We start from the raw sequence: 18,042 nt of genomic DNA, 5'->3' as shown, positions 1-18,042 counted from the left end.
CTTTTTTCAAGACAGGGTTTCTCTGTGTAGTTTTGGTGCCTGTCCTGGCTCTCACTCTGTAGACCAGGCTGGCCTCGAACTCACAGAGATCAGCCTGGCTCTACCTCCAGAGTGCTGGGATTAAAGGCGTGCGCCACCACCGCGCGGCTCCCTGTAAAAATGTTTTAAAGTATGGAGGCTGGAGAGATAGTTCTGTGGTTAAGAGTAGCCCCTCACAACCTTCTGCAGCTCCAGTTCCAAGGAATCCAGCTCCCTCTTCTGCCCCCTTGGGCATCAGGCACAAACAGAGTACAATTATATATATGCAAGCAAAATACTCATAACATAAAATAAAAATAAATAAATCTTAAAAGAAATTTTCTCTCCATGATTTTTTAAAAAAAATTTCTAGCAAAATAAAAGAAGCTATATAAGAAAATAAAAACATTCATTTTTAATATTGTATCATTGAGGCTTCTACTAAAATCTATATTTTATGTTTATTAAGAAATTGAATAGTAGAGCAGGGCAGATGAGAGATGGATCACAGATATGTATTGACTAGAAAAATATAGTTTATTTATACATCATATAATTAGAGGTTGCTTTTTATCTCCTTCAAAATACATTTACATTTTTCCAGATTTATAAAAATATGTAACATTATTGATATCTTTAAAGAAATATAAAATTAAAATCAACTATTGATTTAATATTGCTATTCTCACCATTTCATTGTTTCCACAAGATTTAACATCTAATTATTTATGATTTCACATGTATGTATATTCTTGAATTTTTGATAAATTTTGACAATGCCTTCATATTCATCCACAACCTCACTGTACCAAAACTGGAGCCTAAGTTGTCTACCCTGACTTGGGAAATACTGAAAATTCAATGATATAAATGTAAATATAGATTTGTAAAAATAAACAAACAAGATAACATATGGATGTGTACTGCTTAGTGGTAGAAACATTCTACACTAATTGCTTCCAGCTTCTTCCTTTCCTGTTTGTATCCCTTTCTCCTTCACTTGTCTTCCTGTTCTAGCTGAGTAATCAATCATATTGAATAGGATGAAGGAGAGCAACATCCTTGTCTTGTTCCTGATTTTGGTGGAAATGCTTTGAGTTTTTCTCCATTTAGCAAGATGTTCCTTGTGGGTTAGCTTTATGATGTTGAGCTATATCCCTGTATCCCTAGATTCTCTAAGATTTTTATTATGAAGGGTGATGGGTTTTTCAGAGGCCTTTCCTGGATATAATGAAATGATTCTGTAGTGTCTGTATTCCACTTATTGATTTGTGGATATTGAAACATCTTTGCATCTCTAAGACGAAGGCGACTTGATCTTGGAGGATAACATTTTTGATAGGTTTTTAAACTCAGTTTGAAAAGTGTTTTACAGAGAATGTTTGCCTCCATGTTCATCAGAAATGTTGTGCACCAGAGTGTCTAACAAAGAACCACAACTCTGTAATCAATGCTACAGTCCCTACTTTTCATAAATAGCTTTTGTTCATTTTTTCCCTCTTACTTGCACATGCCAGTAACTAGCAGGCCCTTATGTATGATCCATGCACACTTTCACATCCTCTCATGATATTGCTCCTCACACCAATGCATTCTTCTCTAATGTTCTCAAGTATTCCCTTGAGATATGTAACACAGATGTTCTTTTAAAGACTGAGTGCGGTAGTGGTTATCAAGGTGTTTAGAAGCCAAGGGCCATGCACATGCCTGTACTAGAGGACAGTGACTTTTTCTTCTGAACAAGACCCTGAACATCTGGACCACATTGTCTTGATCTTGGAGTTTGGCAGAACAGAAACTAGGTATTAAAGGGCACACCATGGTGGTAGGAGGATGGGGGCAGGATAGTTTTTAAGGCAGCATGATATAGTGGAAAGAGGCTTTGGTTGCCTATGAGTTGGTTATATTGTCCTTAGAAATAGTTTTGGTTCTAATCACTATCTTGATATTAGAAGTGTTAAGGAGAATTTGGGCTCTTAATTCTCAGATCCATAATTCAGTTAAATTTCCATGATGATTATGAGTATTTATATACTTACTTTAAGCATATAGGATATAGTATCACTGGGTTCTGCTGTGATGGAAGTCAGGTATAAATCACCCAAGGAGAAATCGAGAAAGAAAAGAAAGCTAGAAAACTGCCTTTGGTCAGTCAGAATGCTACTGTGTCAGCCCTGACTTTCCCTTAGGCACAGGTTTCATTTTAGTGACAGGAGACTCATTTATGATGTTTAATCCTTTCTGATGATACCAGAGGAACTTACTCTCATATGAAGATAAAACTGTAGATATTAAAGATGGCTTATTGAGGAGGGGCCATTATTGTCTACGGTACTTATAACAGAGAATAAACATCTTGTGATTTCTAAACTACTGTTTTATTTTATTTTTCAGGTAGGGTCTTGATCTGTAACTCAGGCTGGCCTGGAGCTCACTATGTAGCTCAGGCTCCTTGAACTCATGGTGATCCTCCTGTTTTGGCTTCCCATGTGCTGGTATTAAAAGTGTGAGCCACCACATCTGGGATAGAGTACTGCCTTGTAAGTGATTACATCCATGTATTGATGTTACTCTTTCAACTTATCTGTCCATACTCAAAATAGCATGATGTAAATTCTTAACAAGAACAATTAAATTATGATATCCTGGAATTGATTTTGGTAAAATGTATTTTGTGTTCTGGTCATGAGGTATTACTTTGACACGTGTAGGTCTCTTGCTGAGTTTGGCAAATGTACTCAGAACAAGATTTAAAGTTGTGACAATATACTCTTAATAATTAAAGCTGTAGTATGGATATACATAATACCTTGGTAGAGTTTATAAAAAGTTCTCTTCAGAAAACAGCATATTTATCAGAAATATATTTTGTATTTTTGATTTGTGGATCTCTATGTTTTTCCTAATGTCAGTATTGTCTTCTATTGTGCAGCTTCTGCACAGAGTAGAGTTGGGCTAGTTATGAACATTAAGGAAAAATGAGTCAGGATATTCTTCTCTTTGCAACAACTTGTGACAATTTAGTACATACTACACATTGTTGGGGAAATGAATTTAATCTTTATTTTCTGACAATCAATTATATATGTATATATCCTAGGTGCACATATATACAGGCACACACACATATGACACAGTTTTTATTTCTTTTAATAATATCTGTTAAGATAATCTGAAAAATATAATATATGCAAGTATGAAGCACACATTTATAGGCCTGACAAAAAGACATAATGGAATTTTGGTTTTCATGGAAACATAAATTTTATATTATTGGGCTGATTTGTTCTTTCGATAAAAATACAAATTTGTAGCTTTCTTAGCCTTCTTGTTGTTTGTTTAAGAACAATTAATTAATGCTGAAAAAATTTTAGATGCAACAAGAACCTGATTAAGTGATTTAAGTGACTTCTCCATGTAGCAATTTGTGTACTATCAAAGTAAGAACTTTAACCAAACCTAGAGATGAATCAGTGCGATCCATTAGCTGTACACTCACCACTTTCTGATTCTTGATATAGTTTTTTCTTGTTTTTACTTCCATATTACCTGGAGTTAATGTACCTCTGATTTGGGGAATAGTTTCACTATTGTAATATGTTTACCATTTACCCATATTTTAAAGACAATTTTAATTCTTAAGCACCTTCTTTATGTTCTTAAAAAAAATAACTGAATTATGACCAGTTTGTGGTACTAGTCAAATACTTTACTTTTAAAGGAAACATTTAGATTAATTCAAATCATTTTTTGCCATTTTGAGGGTAATTTTTATTTTTTCTCTAATTTTTATAAGCTTTGGAAAAATTTATGTTTCTTCTTATTTATGGGGTAGAAATTATATTTTTTATGGTGACTCCTTTTGTGTTTTGCATACAATGTTAGATTTAAGTTTAATAATGTCAGGTAATAGGGATTAATCTGGCCACCCATTCAAAAACATGTTTACATCTGATAGCTATCATGTAACTTGCTATATACTGCGAAAAGAAAAATAAAGAACATTTGTTATAAAATTAAGACTTTTAAATTTATAATTGATCCCAAAATATAAGAAGATTTTATACAACTACAGTTAAAATTTCAAACTAAGATTGATCACTCTAATACTTTTTTACTAACTACAACATTAAGTCAGGGATTGTGTATTACTCAAGACAGAGCTGAATGTTTCTAGAGTCAGTAAAGTTTTAGAAGGATTTTGGGGTGATGACGGGACCTAAAAGGAAATATTTTGCAATCATACCAGTTAGACATGAGTAGACAATATGACATCAACTAGAAGGAATTCTCTGCCCCTTTCTGTTAGACAGGATCATAATCATACTCAGATCTAAGAACAAGAAACATGTCTTGTTAGGTCGTAAAGTTTTCTTTGCCTTTATAATATTCCAAGAATATATATTTTGAAGAACACTATTATGAACATGTAAATGAGACAACAGCAACTCTCACAAAAACTGGTCTGTTAGCCTCCAGTGCAAACCCATAAGAACAAAACAGGGAGGCAGTGAGAAAAAGTGAGTAATAAACGATCAAATGCCACTGATTCATCTGTGAACCTAATGCTAAATAACCACTTGTAGTGACTGGAAGTTTATTCTGAGAGACTTTAGAAACATTACAAGTAAATACAGATCAGGTGTGACAAAGGTCATATAAAAGACATTTAATAAACTGGAGGTTGAACTCAATGTTCACACTTAAGTTTGACATCCTCTGGACCCTCCACTCTTCCAAGAACACTGGCATCCAGGTTTCCACATGCTGCTGTGGGATTAAGATCAGTGGGATCCTCCTGGAAATTTGAAGGCTCTCAGGAAAAGATATATGAAAAGTGTAATTAAAGATGTCTCCAGTGAAGGAAGCTCCTTATGTGCGAACCCCTAGCAAACCACACAGGTTCATGAGATTCCCTTATCACAGGAAGTTTCTAGATTTCTAAAGCCTCTTAGGCATATGCCGATCATCCAGTTATAACCTTAGGTATAAAGTAATCAATAAATCATCTGAATTAGCAAGATTAAATAAAAACTAATGTATGAGGAAACAAGTCAAAAGTAAATAAAATCAACTTGGAAATGACATGAAACCTGCAAAGGTCACATACATTATACAACAGTGTGACGGCCAATTTTGTCATCTTGACGAGACTTAAAATCTTTTGGCAGACAAATCTTTGGGCATGTCTGTTAGGGAGCTTCTAGACTGGAAATACTTACTTTGAATGTGGTTGACAGCTTTCCATGTCCTGGAGCTCTGGCATAAACAAAAACGAGCAAACAAGCAGAGCACTGGTGGTCATTTTTTTCTGTGATTTCTGACTGCAAATGCAATGTGATCTGCTGTCTCATCTGCCTACCGCCATGATAGACTCATCTTCTGTGATAGGCTGAATCTATCCCCTCAAACTGTATAGCAAAATAATTCCCACCTTCCTTAAGTTGCTTTTGTTGGGTATTTGATCACAAAACAAGAAATGTAACTTATATGCTTACATATTTATTGCCAGATTCACAAGAAATGGAGGGTTAAGTTTTGCCATTAATGCTTGAAGAAGTCTAATCTATAAATTACTGCCATTTACTCAGTTATAAGGGTCAGGCTACAAAAAAATATCATTGCTAGATGATAGTGAGGATCAAGTCTGTGAAAAAAAATATATATTTCTTAGTACAATACTAAGAAATGTGGTATAGTAAACATAAATATGAGCTACTAATTTAAAATGAGAAAAAAAGAATTATCCCAAACATATCTGTTATATCATGATGAGATGCTAACAAAGTTTTCTTAACTTTTCCTTAAGAAAATATGAACTTGAGACAGGCATGATGGAGCATACCTGTGATCCTAGTCATTTGGAGGCAAAAGACCAGAAGCTCAGGAGTTCAAGGTTATTGTCAGCTTCATAGGAAATTTGAAACCAGCCTGAGATATAGGAGAACTTGTCTTCAAAAAGAAAAAGAAAAAAAAACCCTCACAAAATCAAAAGGAAACAAACAACCAAATGATAATGAGTCTAGTTGTAAACATTTACGTAAGATAGAGCAATGACACTGTGAAAAAGAACAAAGGAGGTTATTACCTTTGTTCATAGTTACCCCTGAACTTGATAGTAAGATCCTATTGATGGAAACCTCATACCTGGGTCACAGAACATGGAGAAAATAGCTGGTAATGACCTGCAATTTCTCCTCTACCAGAATCTGCTACACAGGCTGGTAGAGGAGAAAAGTCATCAATAGTCTTACCCAGCTGTGGATCTGCCAGTATGGTCATGACTGACTTGGCATATTTGGTATCGTAGATGTTACAGAGGCAATCGATGGATTTCTGATTGGATTTAGGGCTCTCTCCATGGTATAGAACTCATGCTTGGTACTGTAAAACTGGCTATGAGTCCACAAATGGGTACATCATAGGCATTAGTGGAGATCTTACTACTTTTTTTTGTGAAACAGATATAATATCAAACTGCTTGATAAATACTTATCTGTATACCAACAGATTACTGCAGCTCTCAAGCCTTACCTAGAAAGCTTGTTTTAGCAGTGAACAGCCATTAATAGAGAGACAACAGGTCAGAATGCAAAGAATGAGTGACTGTGGGGTGTTCAACCCTAAAAGGGAACATCTGTACTGTACCCACTGCCGTTATGGCTTGGGGAATATTGTGGATGATGGGACAGAAATATTGCAAGAGCCAGATTGGGGAGGGCTATTGTGAAGCAGTGTCTTCTAGAAATGACAGGGTCATCACTCTCATGAACTCCTCACAGCATCTTGCACAAAACCAAGCAAGCCAAAATTTCAGCACAGATGAGAGAAGAGTTCATGAAGTCTCACCCCTACCTGAGGTGCTTTCATAGTTAAAAGACTACCAGAGTAGGGAGACTGAGTGTTCTTTAGGAAAGTGGTACCTTGTAGCTTGCCCATACTCCAGTGGATGGTGCTACCCCCATTCACATACAGAAATTTCTGATAGGACTCAATGGGTTGTGATAAGTTGAGATATGTGATAAGTTGGGTATGGCAAGTGAATTCTGAGAGGACTTATGGGGGAGAAGAGAATAGATATGACCAAAATACATTTTATGTGTGTGTGAAATTCTCAAAAAATTAAAAGTTCATAAATAGAACAACTATAAACTTGATGAATCTTTCTCCTTTCTTGTTTTAAAATAATAGTGACAAGACAAAGCACTTAGTAATTGTTAAACAAGTGGGCATGGAATTGATGGACAATTAATAAATTGGCAAACAACATGTTATCAGCTTAGAATTTATATTTTGTATATGAATTGAATTCAAAGCCTTTAGCATGCTAGGCAGATGTTCCACCAGTGAGGAGCTATATTCTTGGCTTTAAATTACTTACTTACATAGTTAGTTGTTTGGTAATAAAATGACTACTTAACAATTGGAGAAGAGAGATGAGAATTTATCTTTCTCATTTATCCTAATCTTGGAAGGTTATACTGCCAAACAAATAAAAACCCGGACATCAGAAGCCTCTTGAAGATGATTCCAACCTCAACATGCTATTGCTGAATCAAACAGAGGTGACCCCCGCCTCATTCATTCTGAATGGGATCCCAGGCCTGGAAGACATGCATGTCTGGATTTCCTTCCCGTTCTGTTCTATGTATGCAGTAGCTGTGGTGGGGAACTGTGGACTCCTCTACCTCATCTTCTTTGAGGATTCCCTTCACAGGTCCATGTATTACTTCTTGGCTATGTTATCCTTTACTGACCTGGTCATGTGCACTGCTTCAATCCCCAAAACTCTCTGCATCTTCTGGTTCTACCTTAAGGAAATCAGCTTTAGTGACTGTCTGGTCCAGATGTTCTTCATTCATACTTTCACAGGGATGGAGTCTGGGGTGCTGATGCTGATGGCTCTGGATCGCTATGTAGCAATTTGCTATCCTCTGCGCTATTCCACCATCCTCACCAACCCTGTCATTGCAAAAGCTGGGCTTGCTACTTTCTTGAGAGCAGTGGTGCTCATTATTCCTTTGGTTTTCATCACAAAGCAACTCCCTTACTGCAGAGGCAACATGATACACCATACCTACTGTGACCAGTTATCTGTAGCCAAGGTCTCCTGCGGGAATATCAAGGTCAATATTGTCTATGGTTTGATGATTGCCCTCTTGATTGGGGGCTTTGACATCCTGTGTATCACTGTCTCCTACACCATGATCCTGAGGGCGGTGGTCAGCCTGTCCTCAGCAGATGCTCGGCAGAAGGCCTTCAGCACCTGCACTGCCCACATCTGTGCCATCATTTTCTCCTATGGCCCAGCCTTCTTTTGTTTCTTTTTAAACCGATTTGGGGACCGTGTAATCCATCCATCTTGCCTCATCATTGTGGCTAATATTTATCTGCTTTTGCCTCCCACTATGAATCCTGTTGTCTATGGAGTGAAAACCAAGCAGATACGAGACTGTGTCATAAGGATTCTTTCAAGGTCTAGTGATGAAAAGCATAGCTGACAGGAAAAGGAGTGAAGAGGGATGGAAAGTCAAGAGAGCACAGGATGATAGGGTTTAAATACAAAACCATATGCTCTTGTGTTGAATTCTTTTTTTAATTAAGATTTTTTTTCATTTTACACACCAATCAGAGGTCCCCCTCTTCTTTCCTCCTGCCCCCACAGCCTTCTCCCCAACCAACTCCCCACTTCCCCTCCACAAGAAGGCAAGGCCTCCTAGGGGGAGGCATATTAAGTAGAGGCAAGTCCAAGCCCTTCCCCCTGCCTCAAGGCTGCATGACATGGTGTCCCATCAGGAGTCCAGTTGTGTTAAATTCTTTGTCCTCTCCTGGATGTACTATTTGGGAACATTTTGGAAACTTTTCAAAGTAGGGCCTCACTGGAGGAAGTAGGTCACTGGGAACCCGCCTTTAAAAGGTCTGCTTAGTACCCCTGTCCTCTCTGTGCTTTCTCTCTGTCATGAAATGAAGAGTCTCCTCTGCCCCATTCTTCTGTCACCATGACGCTCTGCTTAAATACTGGGACCTAGTAACCAGGAAGAGAATCCTCTGAATTCATGAGAAAAAATAAAATGTCCCTCACTTAAGTTCTTCTCTCAGGTGTTTTGGTCACAACAGTAAACAGAATAGTGCCGCTGAGGATCCAGGAAAATGAACCGGAAGAAACATTCTTGTCAACTGTGTAGACAGGGTCTGGAGATGTCTTTCCTAGAAGCTCATTTTGACCATGACAAGGAGGGTGTTGAGTGATGCAGTCTAAGTTGATTTTCAAATGTCCATGTCACAGCCGTCTGTATCCTCTGGGCTTTTCCTTCCTCCCTTTTCTTCCTCCCTCCCTCCCTCCCTCCCTCCCTCCCTCCCTCCCTCCCTCCCTCCCTCCCTGTGCTGTCTTTAGTACAAATTTCCATGAATAAATATGAGAAGTGGAAAGAAATGAAGGTCAACATAAAGAAATGTATAGGAGGAAATGACAAAGCAGAGGGAGGTCAGGCACCCAGACGCAGTTTGTCCTGCTGTTGGATTGTGGTCAGAGTGCCACATGGAAGGCAGCTGCTGCATTCCTTTGAGAAATGTGTGGTGTCCCCACTATAGTCCCTCTCATACATCACATTGTCTTCCTGATGGAGAAGATGGGAAACTGCCAGGTCATTAGTGTAAAACATGAGCCTTTGTTTCCAGTTGTAAGAAGTTTAGAAAGATGTGTTGTGAACATTAGAAACAATTAAAATATGTATGTGTACTGATTAGAATATAGAATATGTGCAAAAAAGGAAATGACAGTCATTTAGTCTATAAAAGCAAGAAATAAACTGAAATAAAATAACCGAGACTTAAAAGTGTAAATCAGAAAAAAATTAAAACATGCAGACTACAAGGAAATAAAGTCTGCCCGACTCTGCAGGAAATCAATTGGGGAAAGCAGTAGACTGTGTATACCTAGGGAGTACCAAAGATGTGAATGACAGGGGACAACAGCAGTAGAGGCAGAGACTTCTTAACCTCCACAGTTTCAGCACCACTACTAAAGCCATATCGGCAGTCAAGGACTAGCTCAACATAGGCATAAGGTCACATCTAGCCTTGGGTTCATCTCCCCTAAGCTGGTGGAGCCAAGGCACTTTTTGACCAAAGCCCTACAATCCCTTTTAGTTCCCTCTTTCTGAAGATCCTGGTCCTCAAGACTTGACTCTTTGTATTTCTGGGATATCCATAATTGATCCTTAAGGATCAAGATACTTCCTCCAAAGGACCTACAAATTTTTGTTTCTGGCCTTTGGGTGCCGTGGATGCTATAGGATGTGTTATGGCTCTGCACATCTCTTACTTGTCTCTGAATCCTTGGAACTGGTTGACTGTCATCTAAGATGGCAAATGGAATTTTGTGATGGTGATATTAAGGTTTGGGATGGAGGATTATTCTGGATTATTCAGGTAGGCCCATTGTCAATACAAGAGTCCATATAAGAGAGGAGGAGGAGAGCCAGAGAAGATGAGGGTAAAGAGAGAGAAGGTAGGATGGCCATTATGGTGTCCCTCTGGAGGGTCAGAAAGGGAAGGAAGGAGCATGAACTAAAGAAGGCAGGGGCCCTCTAGGAGCAGGGAAAGCCAAGAAATGGATTCTCCCCTTGTCTGAAGAAGAATAAATGCAGATATATGGATACCTTGGTTATAGTCAAATAAGACCCATTTCAGATATCTGCTCTATAAAACTGCAAGACTGTGGTGGTTTGAAAGAAAATGGCCCTGAAAGGAGTAGCAATATTAGGAGGTGTGGTCTTATGGAGAAAGTGTCACTGTGGGGGTGGACTTTGAAGTCTCTTTTCTCAAGCTTACTTAGTGTGACAGTCATTCCACTTCCTATTGTCTCTGAGTCAAGATACAGGACTCTCAGCTCTAGCACCACATCTGCCTGCATGCCAACATGCTCCCAGACATGATGATAATGGTCTGAAGCTCTGTAAGCAAACCACCGCAATTAAATATTTTCTTTATATGCATAAAAAAAGCTGTCAAAAGAGATGGACAATGTTCTCAAATCTCTAGTCAAATAGCAAAATAAAATGGGACATTAAAAATGCAATGTGAAAAATTCAGACTGCATCCCAGAAGGATTGGTATGGTCTTGGGAGCTGCCCACTTCTAGTGAGAGGTAGTGACTGCAGGCACACTTTAGACCAAACAGGAAATTAGTATTGGAACTATCAATAACTGACATGTTTAAAAGGAAAAAGAGAGAGAGAAGGAGAAAAGGCTGCATGCAGTAGCTTCAGTGTGAGGAAAGACACTGGGAACATTCTCTCCATTTGGTTTCTACTGGAACAGTGAGATACCATTTTAAACAAATCCTTGCTGAGTTCAGCAGCTCAGTGGCCCAGGACCCTTGGTGAACTGCACTCTAAGGGGATCACAGCAGATGTCACAGGATTATGTGCAAAAATGTGCCCAGCAGATTACCTGTAGAGCACAGGGAAGAAGCTTTGCATCAGAACTTGGAAGTATGTAGAAAGGTAGAAAACTTGGAGATAACATCTGCAGAGGAAAATAGACACAGGGTCTAAATGCCTTCTCAACATCAGGAAGGCCAGTCAAGGGGCAGGGCCAGCATTTGCAAAGAGACCTCACAGAACATGTGACCTGACCCGCAAAGACACTCCGCACTGATAGGACCAACATTTGTGATTTAAATTCAGCCTTGCAAAGCACCATTCGGGGCTAGGAACATATGACCAGGAAGGAACAAGAGAGGCTTCACCCAACAGTCAGAGGAGACTGCATCCAGACTCTGTGCACGCATCCCACTCCCTCCTTTTTGTGTTTGGTTTAGCAGTCAGTGTCAGTTTAGAAGGCCAGATCTCTCCTGCTCTGTTCCTGCCTTCTCTTTTTATTTTCATAGGCTTCACAGAAAATAGGCCAACCTGGCTTGTGAGCTATCTGTGTCTCAGCCGTCTGAAATGAGTTTAGGTTATTTGATTGTATTTCCTTGCTTATCTCTTTGCATTCTACCTTTAACCCAAACAATTTAATGCCTCCTCTTCAGTCCCTGCTCACCTCTATTGTTCTACCTTCTATCCATTTGCCCTCCATGAGCTTTTCTCTGTCAATCCAATATTAATCCCTAGTCTTACACTATTTATTTCATTTTATTTTTTTCTTTTCCACTCATACCCACAGTAACTCACACCTAAATGTAAACTATAATACCAGTGTTACTTTATTTCCTAAAAATGATTGGGGTTTAAGGAGTGGTTACTTGGTATTTGTCACTATATTTTCATAGTGGGCACACATTTTGATAGTGATCATTGTTACAGACAGTAATCTACTTTCAGGAGATGAAGTCTGGTGTCATGAATGCCAGCCTAGCAATGAAAATGACACCTCAAACCTAGTACAACCTACTTCCCCTTAAACACTGCAAGCTCTTCCACTGAAAGAATATGTTTTAAAAGTCCAACCAACATCCGGCACACAGTCCAAAGCACCAACACAAGAAACAAGAAAACTCAAGACAGTAGGCCTCCTCCATAAGCTATGAGGCTCACAGTGATGTCCTCCACCAAGAGGAAATTCAGATGAAATCTGAAAAATTCAAAACAATACTTATGAGTATGTTCAAAGAAATCAAAGAAAAGATGAATGAACCCTTGGATGAATTCCAAGAAAACATACACAAACAGCTGAATGAAATAAGGAAGTCAGTACAGCATGTAGAAGTAGAATTCAATAAACAGAAATACTGAAAATAAGTTAGTAAAAAGTTCTACGAAAAATCTTACAAATTGTATGGGTCAAGGGAAGGTAGAATATCAGGACTTGAAGAAAATACAGAGTGTGATGCTTAATATTAGTCATCACCTGTCAGAATCACTGAGGAGAGGAGTCTCTAAAGACATCTGTGTGGGACTGTCAGGAATAAGTCAACTGAGGTGGGGAGACACATCACAAATGTTGGTGGAATCACTCCAGAGCTGACATCCCAAATCTCGTTAAAAGAGAAAATTAGCTGGGAATGAGCATTCATCTCTCTTCACTTCCTGATCGTGTGTGTCATGTGACCAGTTGCCCCACACTGCAGATGTTATGCCTTCCCTGCCTCAATGAACTGTAAACCAAATTAAACACTGCCTTCCTTAAACTGATGTTGTCCAGTACTTATTTTTCTATAGATTTAAGGAATGTATATCCATAAGCCATCTCTACAGAGGATTCCAGAAGGCATACTTCTGTCTGAAGAGAAAATTAAACATTCCCAAAGAGGGAACAAGGAATATATAGTCCTAGAATTGTTAACTACCACAGAATAACAAGAATTAATAAACAGCATTCCCTAATAACTTGTGATATTAACAGCATGAATTTCCCCAATAAAAAGACACAGACAGACAGATTAGATTAGAAAACATGATCCACCTGTCTTCTGTCTTCAGAACACACTTCATCATCAATGAGAGACCCATTTTGGATAAAACATGGAAAAGGTATTTTAAGCAAATGGGGAAAAAAAGAGTGAGTGTACCCATTCTAACATCTAACAAAATAGACTTTAAATTAAAACTACTCAGAAGAGATAGGGAAGAACATTTCATACTCACTAAAGGAAAAATCCACCAAGAGCATATTACATTTCTAAACATTTATGTATCAGACGTGGGCACCCGATTTCATGAAAAGAAACATTATTAAATCTAAAATCACTGCTTGACCTAAAATTAGTGATACTTGATGACTTCAATGCTATATTCTCATTAATAAATATGTCATCCAAACAAAAACTAAATAGAGAAACTATGGAACCAAATAGCATCATAAATCAAGTGAGTATAACAAATTTTTATAGAACATTTTCTCCCAAACAATAAAGAATGCACTTTCTTCCCAGAAGCCCATGGAACTTTCTCCAAAACTGACCAGCGTCCTTCAGTTCTTGTTTGAGAATATTTGCATGTATGGGCAACACTGTGCCAGGTTAGCACACTTGTTTTCACATAGCTGTTCAGCTGAATAGTGACTCAGGTGGTGCCTTCCATAAATGGCTCAGGCTAGTCATCTGCAGGGTTCATGAAGAATTATACCTTCAGGCTCTGGCGTCATGGTATAAATGCTGTTCTAAAAAAGTACCGAGCTCATGCTTGCTTCTCTGCAGCCCAGTCAGTCTGTCTCCAAATCACCTCATGTTCGGTGTCGATATGGAGCAGACTGGAGGTTGCAATTGACTACAGTCCTGTACAGGTGGAGCCAAACCTTCAGCTGCCACTCCTGGCTGTTTCTTCTGTAGAACAATAGCTCTCTTTTAAAAACATGTTTACTATGTCATTCAATTACAAATGACAAAAAACTTGGTTTGAGAAGTTATTAACCAAAATTTTCTCAAAATATATAATTACATGTTAAGAGATATTTATTTGGTACCTTTTTTATCAGATCTTTTCTAAAACACATTTTTATTTATTTCTTTTGATTTTTATAATTTCTATAAACATATATAGCATAGACATTAATTTGTTACCAATTTAAAAGAATATAAAATTAGAGTTGTTTATTGTTTTTTAGTTTTGCTGTGATCACTATTGCCATTTCTACCTCAAACATTGCATATCCAATCATTTCTAATTTACTAAACTTTGGCTGAATTTCTCCATGTGATAATGTTTATTGTCAATCCCTTTGAAACTAAATAAATTTCATGAAAATCAGAACAAATGTTATCTAATGCCTTTTTTCAAGGTTTTAGTCTTACTTGTAGAGTTCTCAATAATCCATATTATTTCAATAGACATAATAATACAAAGTGAATTAAAAGATGAGTCTTCGTATGTGAATGATTCAAATATTTAGTATTTTAGTTTGTAACTCATAGGCCTTCAGTAGAATGCTGCAATTATATAAATGTCATGATTGTTATTAAAAACAACACACTTATTCTCATTGCCTTCACTATATGAATACTCACAAACAGACATGTGCATGATACACATGGAATCATTTACTTGTGTCTTCAGGAAGCAGTAGGATTGAAGGTTCTATCTACTTGTCTTCCTCCCATAGGGTTACCTTGTTTTCACAACAGCATTTTTGTCTCTAAAGCTTTGTTATGTCCTCTGGGATGCAGAACTAAAGGCTTAGTTCAACATTTCAGATATCAAGGGATTTAAACAGAAGGGCTATGCACATGTATATAAGTACAATATGTAATAGGATTCTGATGTTTTTGGATCACCAACCTGAACACCTGAACACACGTGACAGGCTGGCTAGGCACAGGGTGTCTTTCTGAATGGTAGTAGATCCATTGCTATGTTGGAGGACACAGGTGCTTTCAGTGTGTGCCAATTGATCCTCTGTTCTCAGAAAGGCAGGTTTGATTCCATTCACCTAGGTCAAAGGCAGTTTTGAAAAAGATTGCTCTTTCCTTGGAGAAACTATTCCCTACAATCTTCAGGTTTCATTTCCGTATAGTTTTTCATGATGAGGATCATGATGATGATGGTGATGATGATGATGAAAATATCTATTTTCCCTAAACAAACAGACATCATTGGAAATGGTGAGAGTCAGATGTGAATCAGTCGTGGCCAAGTAAGTAGCTACAGAAGAGATGCTGATCAGGGTCCAGACATTTGCTTGTCATCTGTGTTCTCCTTGTTCTTCAGAAGTAAAATCTAATTTACTTCCTTCTTTTGAGACATACTTAGGTACATCTGTGCTTCATCTATCTTAGACAGCAAAGCTGAATCAGGTGAGTCCATTGCCACATTGAGGGAAAAACAGACTGTAAAGATTGAGAGTGGTCAGAGAAAGACGTGGACATATTTTCTTCAGGGCTGGAAAGGAAGATGGACATCAGACGTTTTCAATGTTGTTCTGGATGCATTGAGATTTTCATGTTTCAAGTAATTATCTCTATGGACTTCTAGCATAATAGAAGTCTGGTTTTGATGCAAAAAATAAGGGTGTATAATATTGAAAGCATTTTGTATTTTTACTGGAAAATGTAATTTAATTTATACTGACTGATGAGCAATCAGGTTGCTTCTTATTTACACAGATTCATAAGACAAAGACAGACACATGATTTTTTTCAAAATATACAGATTATATCATTTTGTCCCCAGACATGTGTTTGATTTTCTATAGCATGTCTGGGGTCATAAGTTTAGTTGCAATTAGTGAGTACAGATAGAACAGATTTTGCTTTTACCATTAGTCCCATAACCCTATTTCAAAGACTCTATAGACTGTTTTGCTAAGGCAAGCATACTTAGTATTTAGCAGCCTGTTTCCAGGCTGTCAGCACTTGTGGTTTTAAAGAGCTAGGTAAATAGAAAATATCTGAGCCAGTTCTAGTGAATCGTCATGGCTTGAAAAGTACACTACCAATCCTTAGTGTACAAAGTGCTACTCATATATCAGCCTGTCACTGAACTTCTATTTTTCTAACGAATACCCTACATAACCACCTATTAGTATGTTACTTTTCAGCAAACTCTGATCGTAATATAAGAGGAGACCTGTGATCTGTTGCCAAATTTCCTGGTCAGTTGGAGCTCATCAGTCTCCTTTAAGTTGATATTATTTTAATTGCTCTGTTTGAGTTCACTTAGAGGTGGGTGTACCAAGAAGATCCTAGAGTCATGGAATCATAAAAGAGTTTTTAGTGTTCTTGTGCTTATCTCAATCTCCAGGACATATGGAAGATTTCTGAATAGGGCCAGATAAAATGATCTCCCTAAAGGAGGGGTAATAAGTTTAGGACTTTCCTAAAGAGACTCAGTCATAATTTTCTCAGGGAAAGGCATTAAATGAATTATGATCTAGAAAGCCCATCATCCAAACATGCAAAACACAGAGACCAAAACTGAAAGTGGGAGACAGTGTGACAGTGATGGTAGCACTCAGCTCAGCTCTGCTGGAACTGTGTCACACAGCTGTGCTGGCTTCATGAATCTCACCTTTTCCAGTGGACACGGCTATGCCAGTCATTATGAGATTGAATCCTTGAAAGAGATGTTTGAAAATATATTGAAGATGTAACAAGTAAACCAATAATAGTCATTAGAACTATACCAATAAGGAAAACATGGGGAATATAAATGGCATTTATCTCACATGTGGGAAATAAACTTAAGGATACAGAATAAGCCACCTTGAAGATACATTTCATATTTTCTTACATTTTTGGTTGTGAGTCTAGCTTTTAACGGCTGAGCTATCCCTCCAGTCCATTTCATATTCTCAACTCACACGTGTTCATGGATTCCTTGATCTTCCAAGTTGGTTGTGATGCATAAACAAACGCATTGAGAGTTGACTGTTCCTGGGTGTGGTGGCACATGCCCTTAATCTAGCACTCAGGAGGCAGAGGCAAATGGATCTCTGTGAGTTCAAGGCCTACCTGGTCTACCTAGTGATTTCCAGTACAGTCAGGCTAAATAATGACACCCTGTCTCCAAAAAAATAAAAAAAAATGTTGACTGTTATTTTTTTGAGGGGGGCAGTGATAAGTAATGATCTTTAAAAAATAATTTGTGACAATTTTCAAGCTAAAAAAGTAAGTATATAATTCTGTTTAATTTATTTTATAGATTTTTTAAATGGTCTTTGTATAAAAAGGCAAAGTTGATTACAACAAGATCTTGGCTTCCTTTAGCAAGGAGGAAAGAGAAAAGTGGCTGTCAAGGAGTGTGGGGAAGCTGGTGTACTTCCTGCTCACACAAGTGCATTCATCTAGTTATAATGCATCTAGTTTCACATAAATGTATGCATGTTAATTTGTGAATGTACATCACATAACAATAAATATATTAATGGTTAACTGTTTTGGATATAAATCAGTGGCAGAGTATCCAGCACGTAGGAAACACTAAATGCAACACACAGCAAACAAAAGAAAAATAAAAACAAACAAAAATTAACTATTAGATCCACATTCCACACTCTAGCTTATTTCCTATTATGAGATAAATACGTATTTGATTAATCACATGTCCATATGTACACACTATTAATAAAAGTTTCTCATACATG

The 18,042-nt window shown here is 37.7% G+C and overlaps 1 protein-coding gene across 1 annotated transcript; it reads left to right on the top strand.

Moving 5' to 3' along the window:
* Window positions 1-7,559: 7,559 nt before the first annotated feature.
* On the top strand, window positions 7,560-8,519 carry LOC128123883 (olfactory receptor 52N4-like). The gene has a single exon (XM_052760163.1). The coding sequence runs from the start codon at window positions 7,560-7,562 to the stop codon at window positions 8,517-8,519; it is 960 nt and encodes a 319-aa protein (XP_052616123.1).
* The last annotated feature ends 9,523 nt before the right edge of the window (window positions 8,520-18,042 follow it).

Source organism: Peromyscus californicus, unplaced genomic scaffold (genome assembly GCF_007827085.1).
Source record: "Peromyscus californicus insignis strain IS unplaced genomic scaffold, ASM782708v3 Scaffold_4__1_contigs__length_199733344, whole genome shotgun sequence".
Classification (NCBI taxonomy): domain Eukaryota; kingdom Metazoa; phylum Chordata; class Mammalia; order Rodentia; family Cricetidae; genus Peromyscus; species Peromyscus californicus.
Note: the sequence above shows the minus strand (reverse complement) of the source record. Positions and strands in the feature narration are given on the sequence as shown.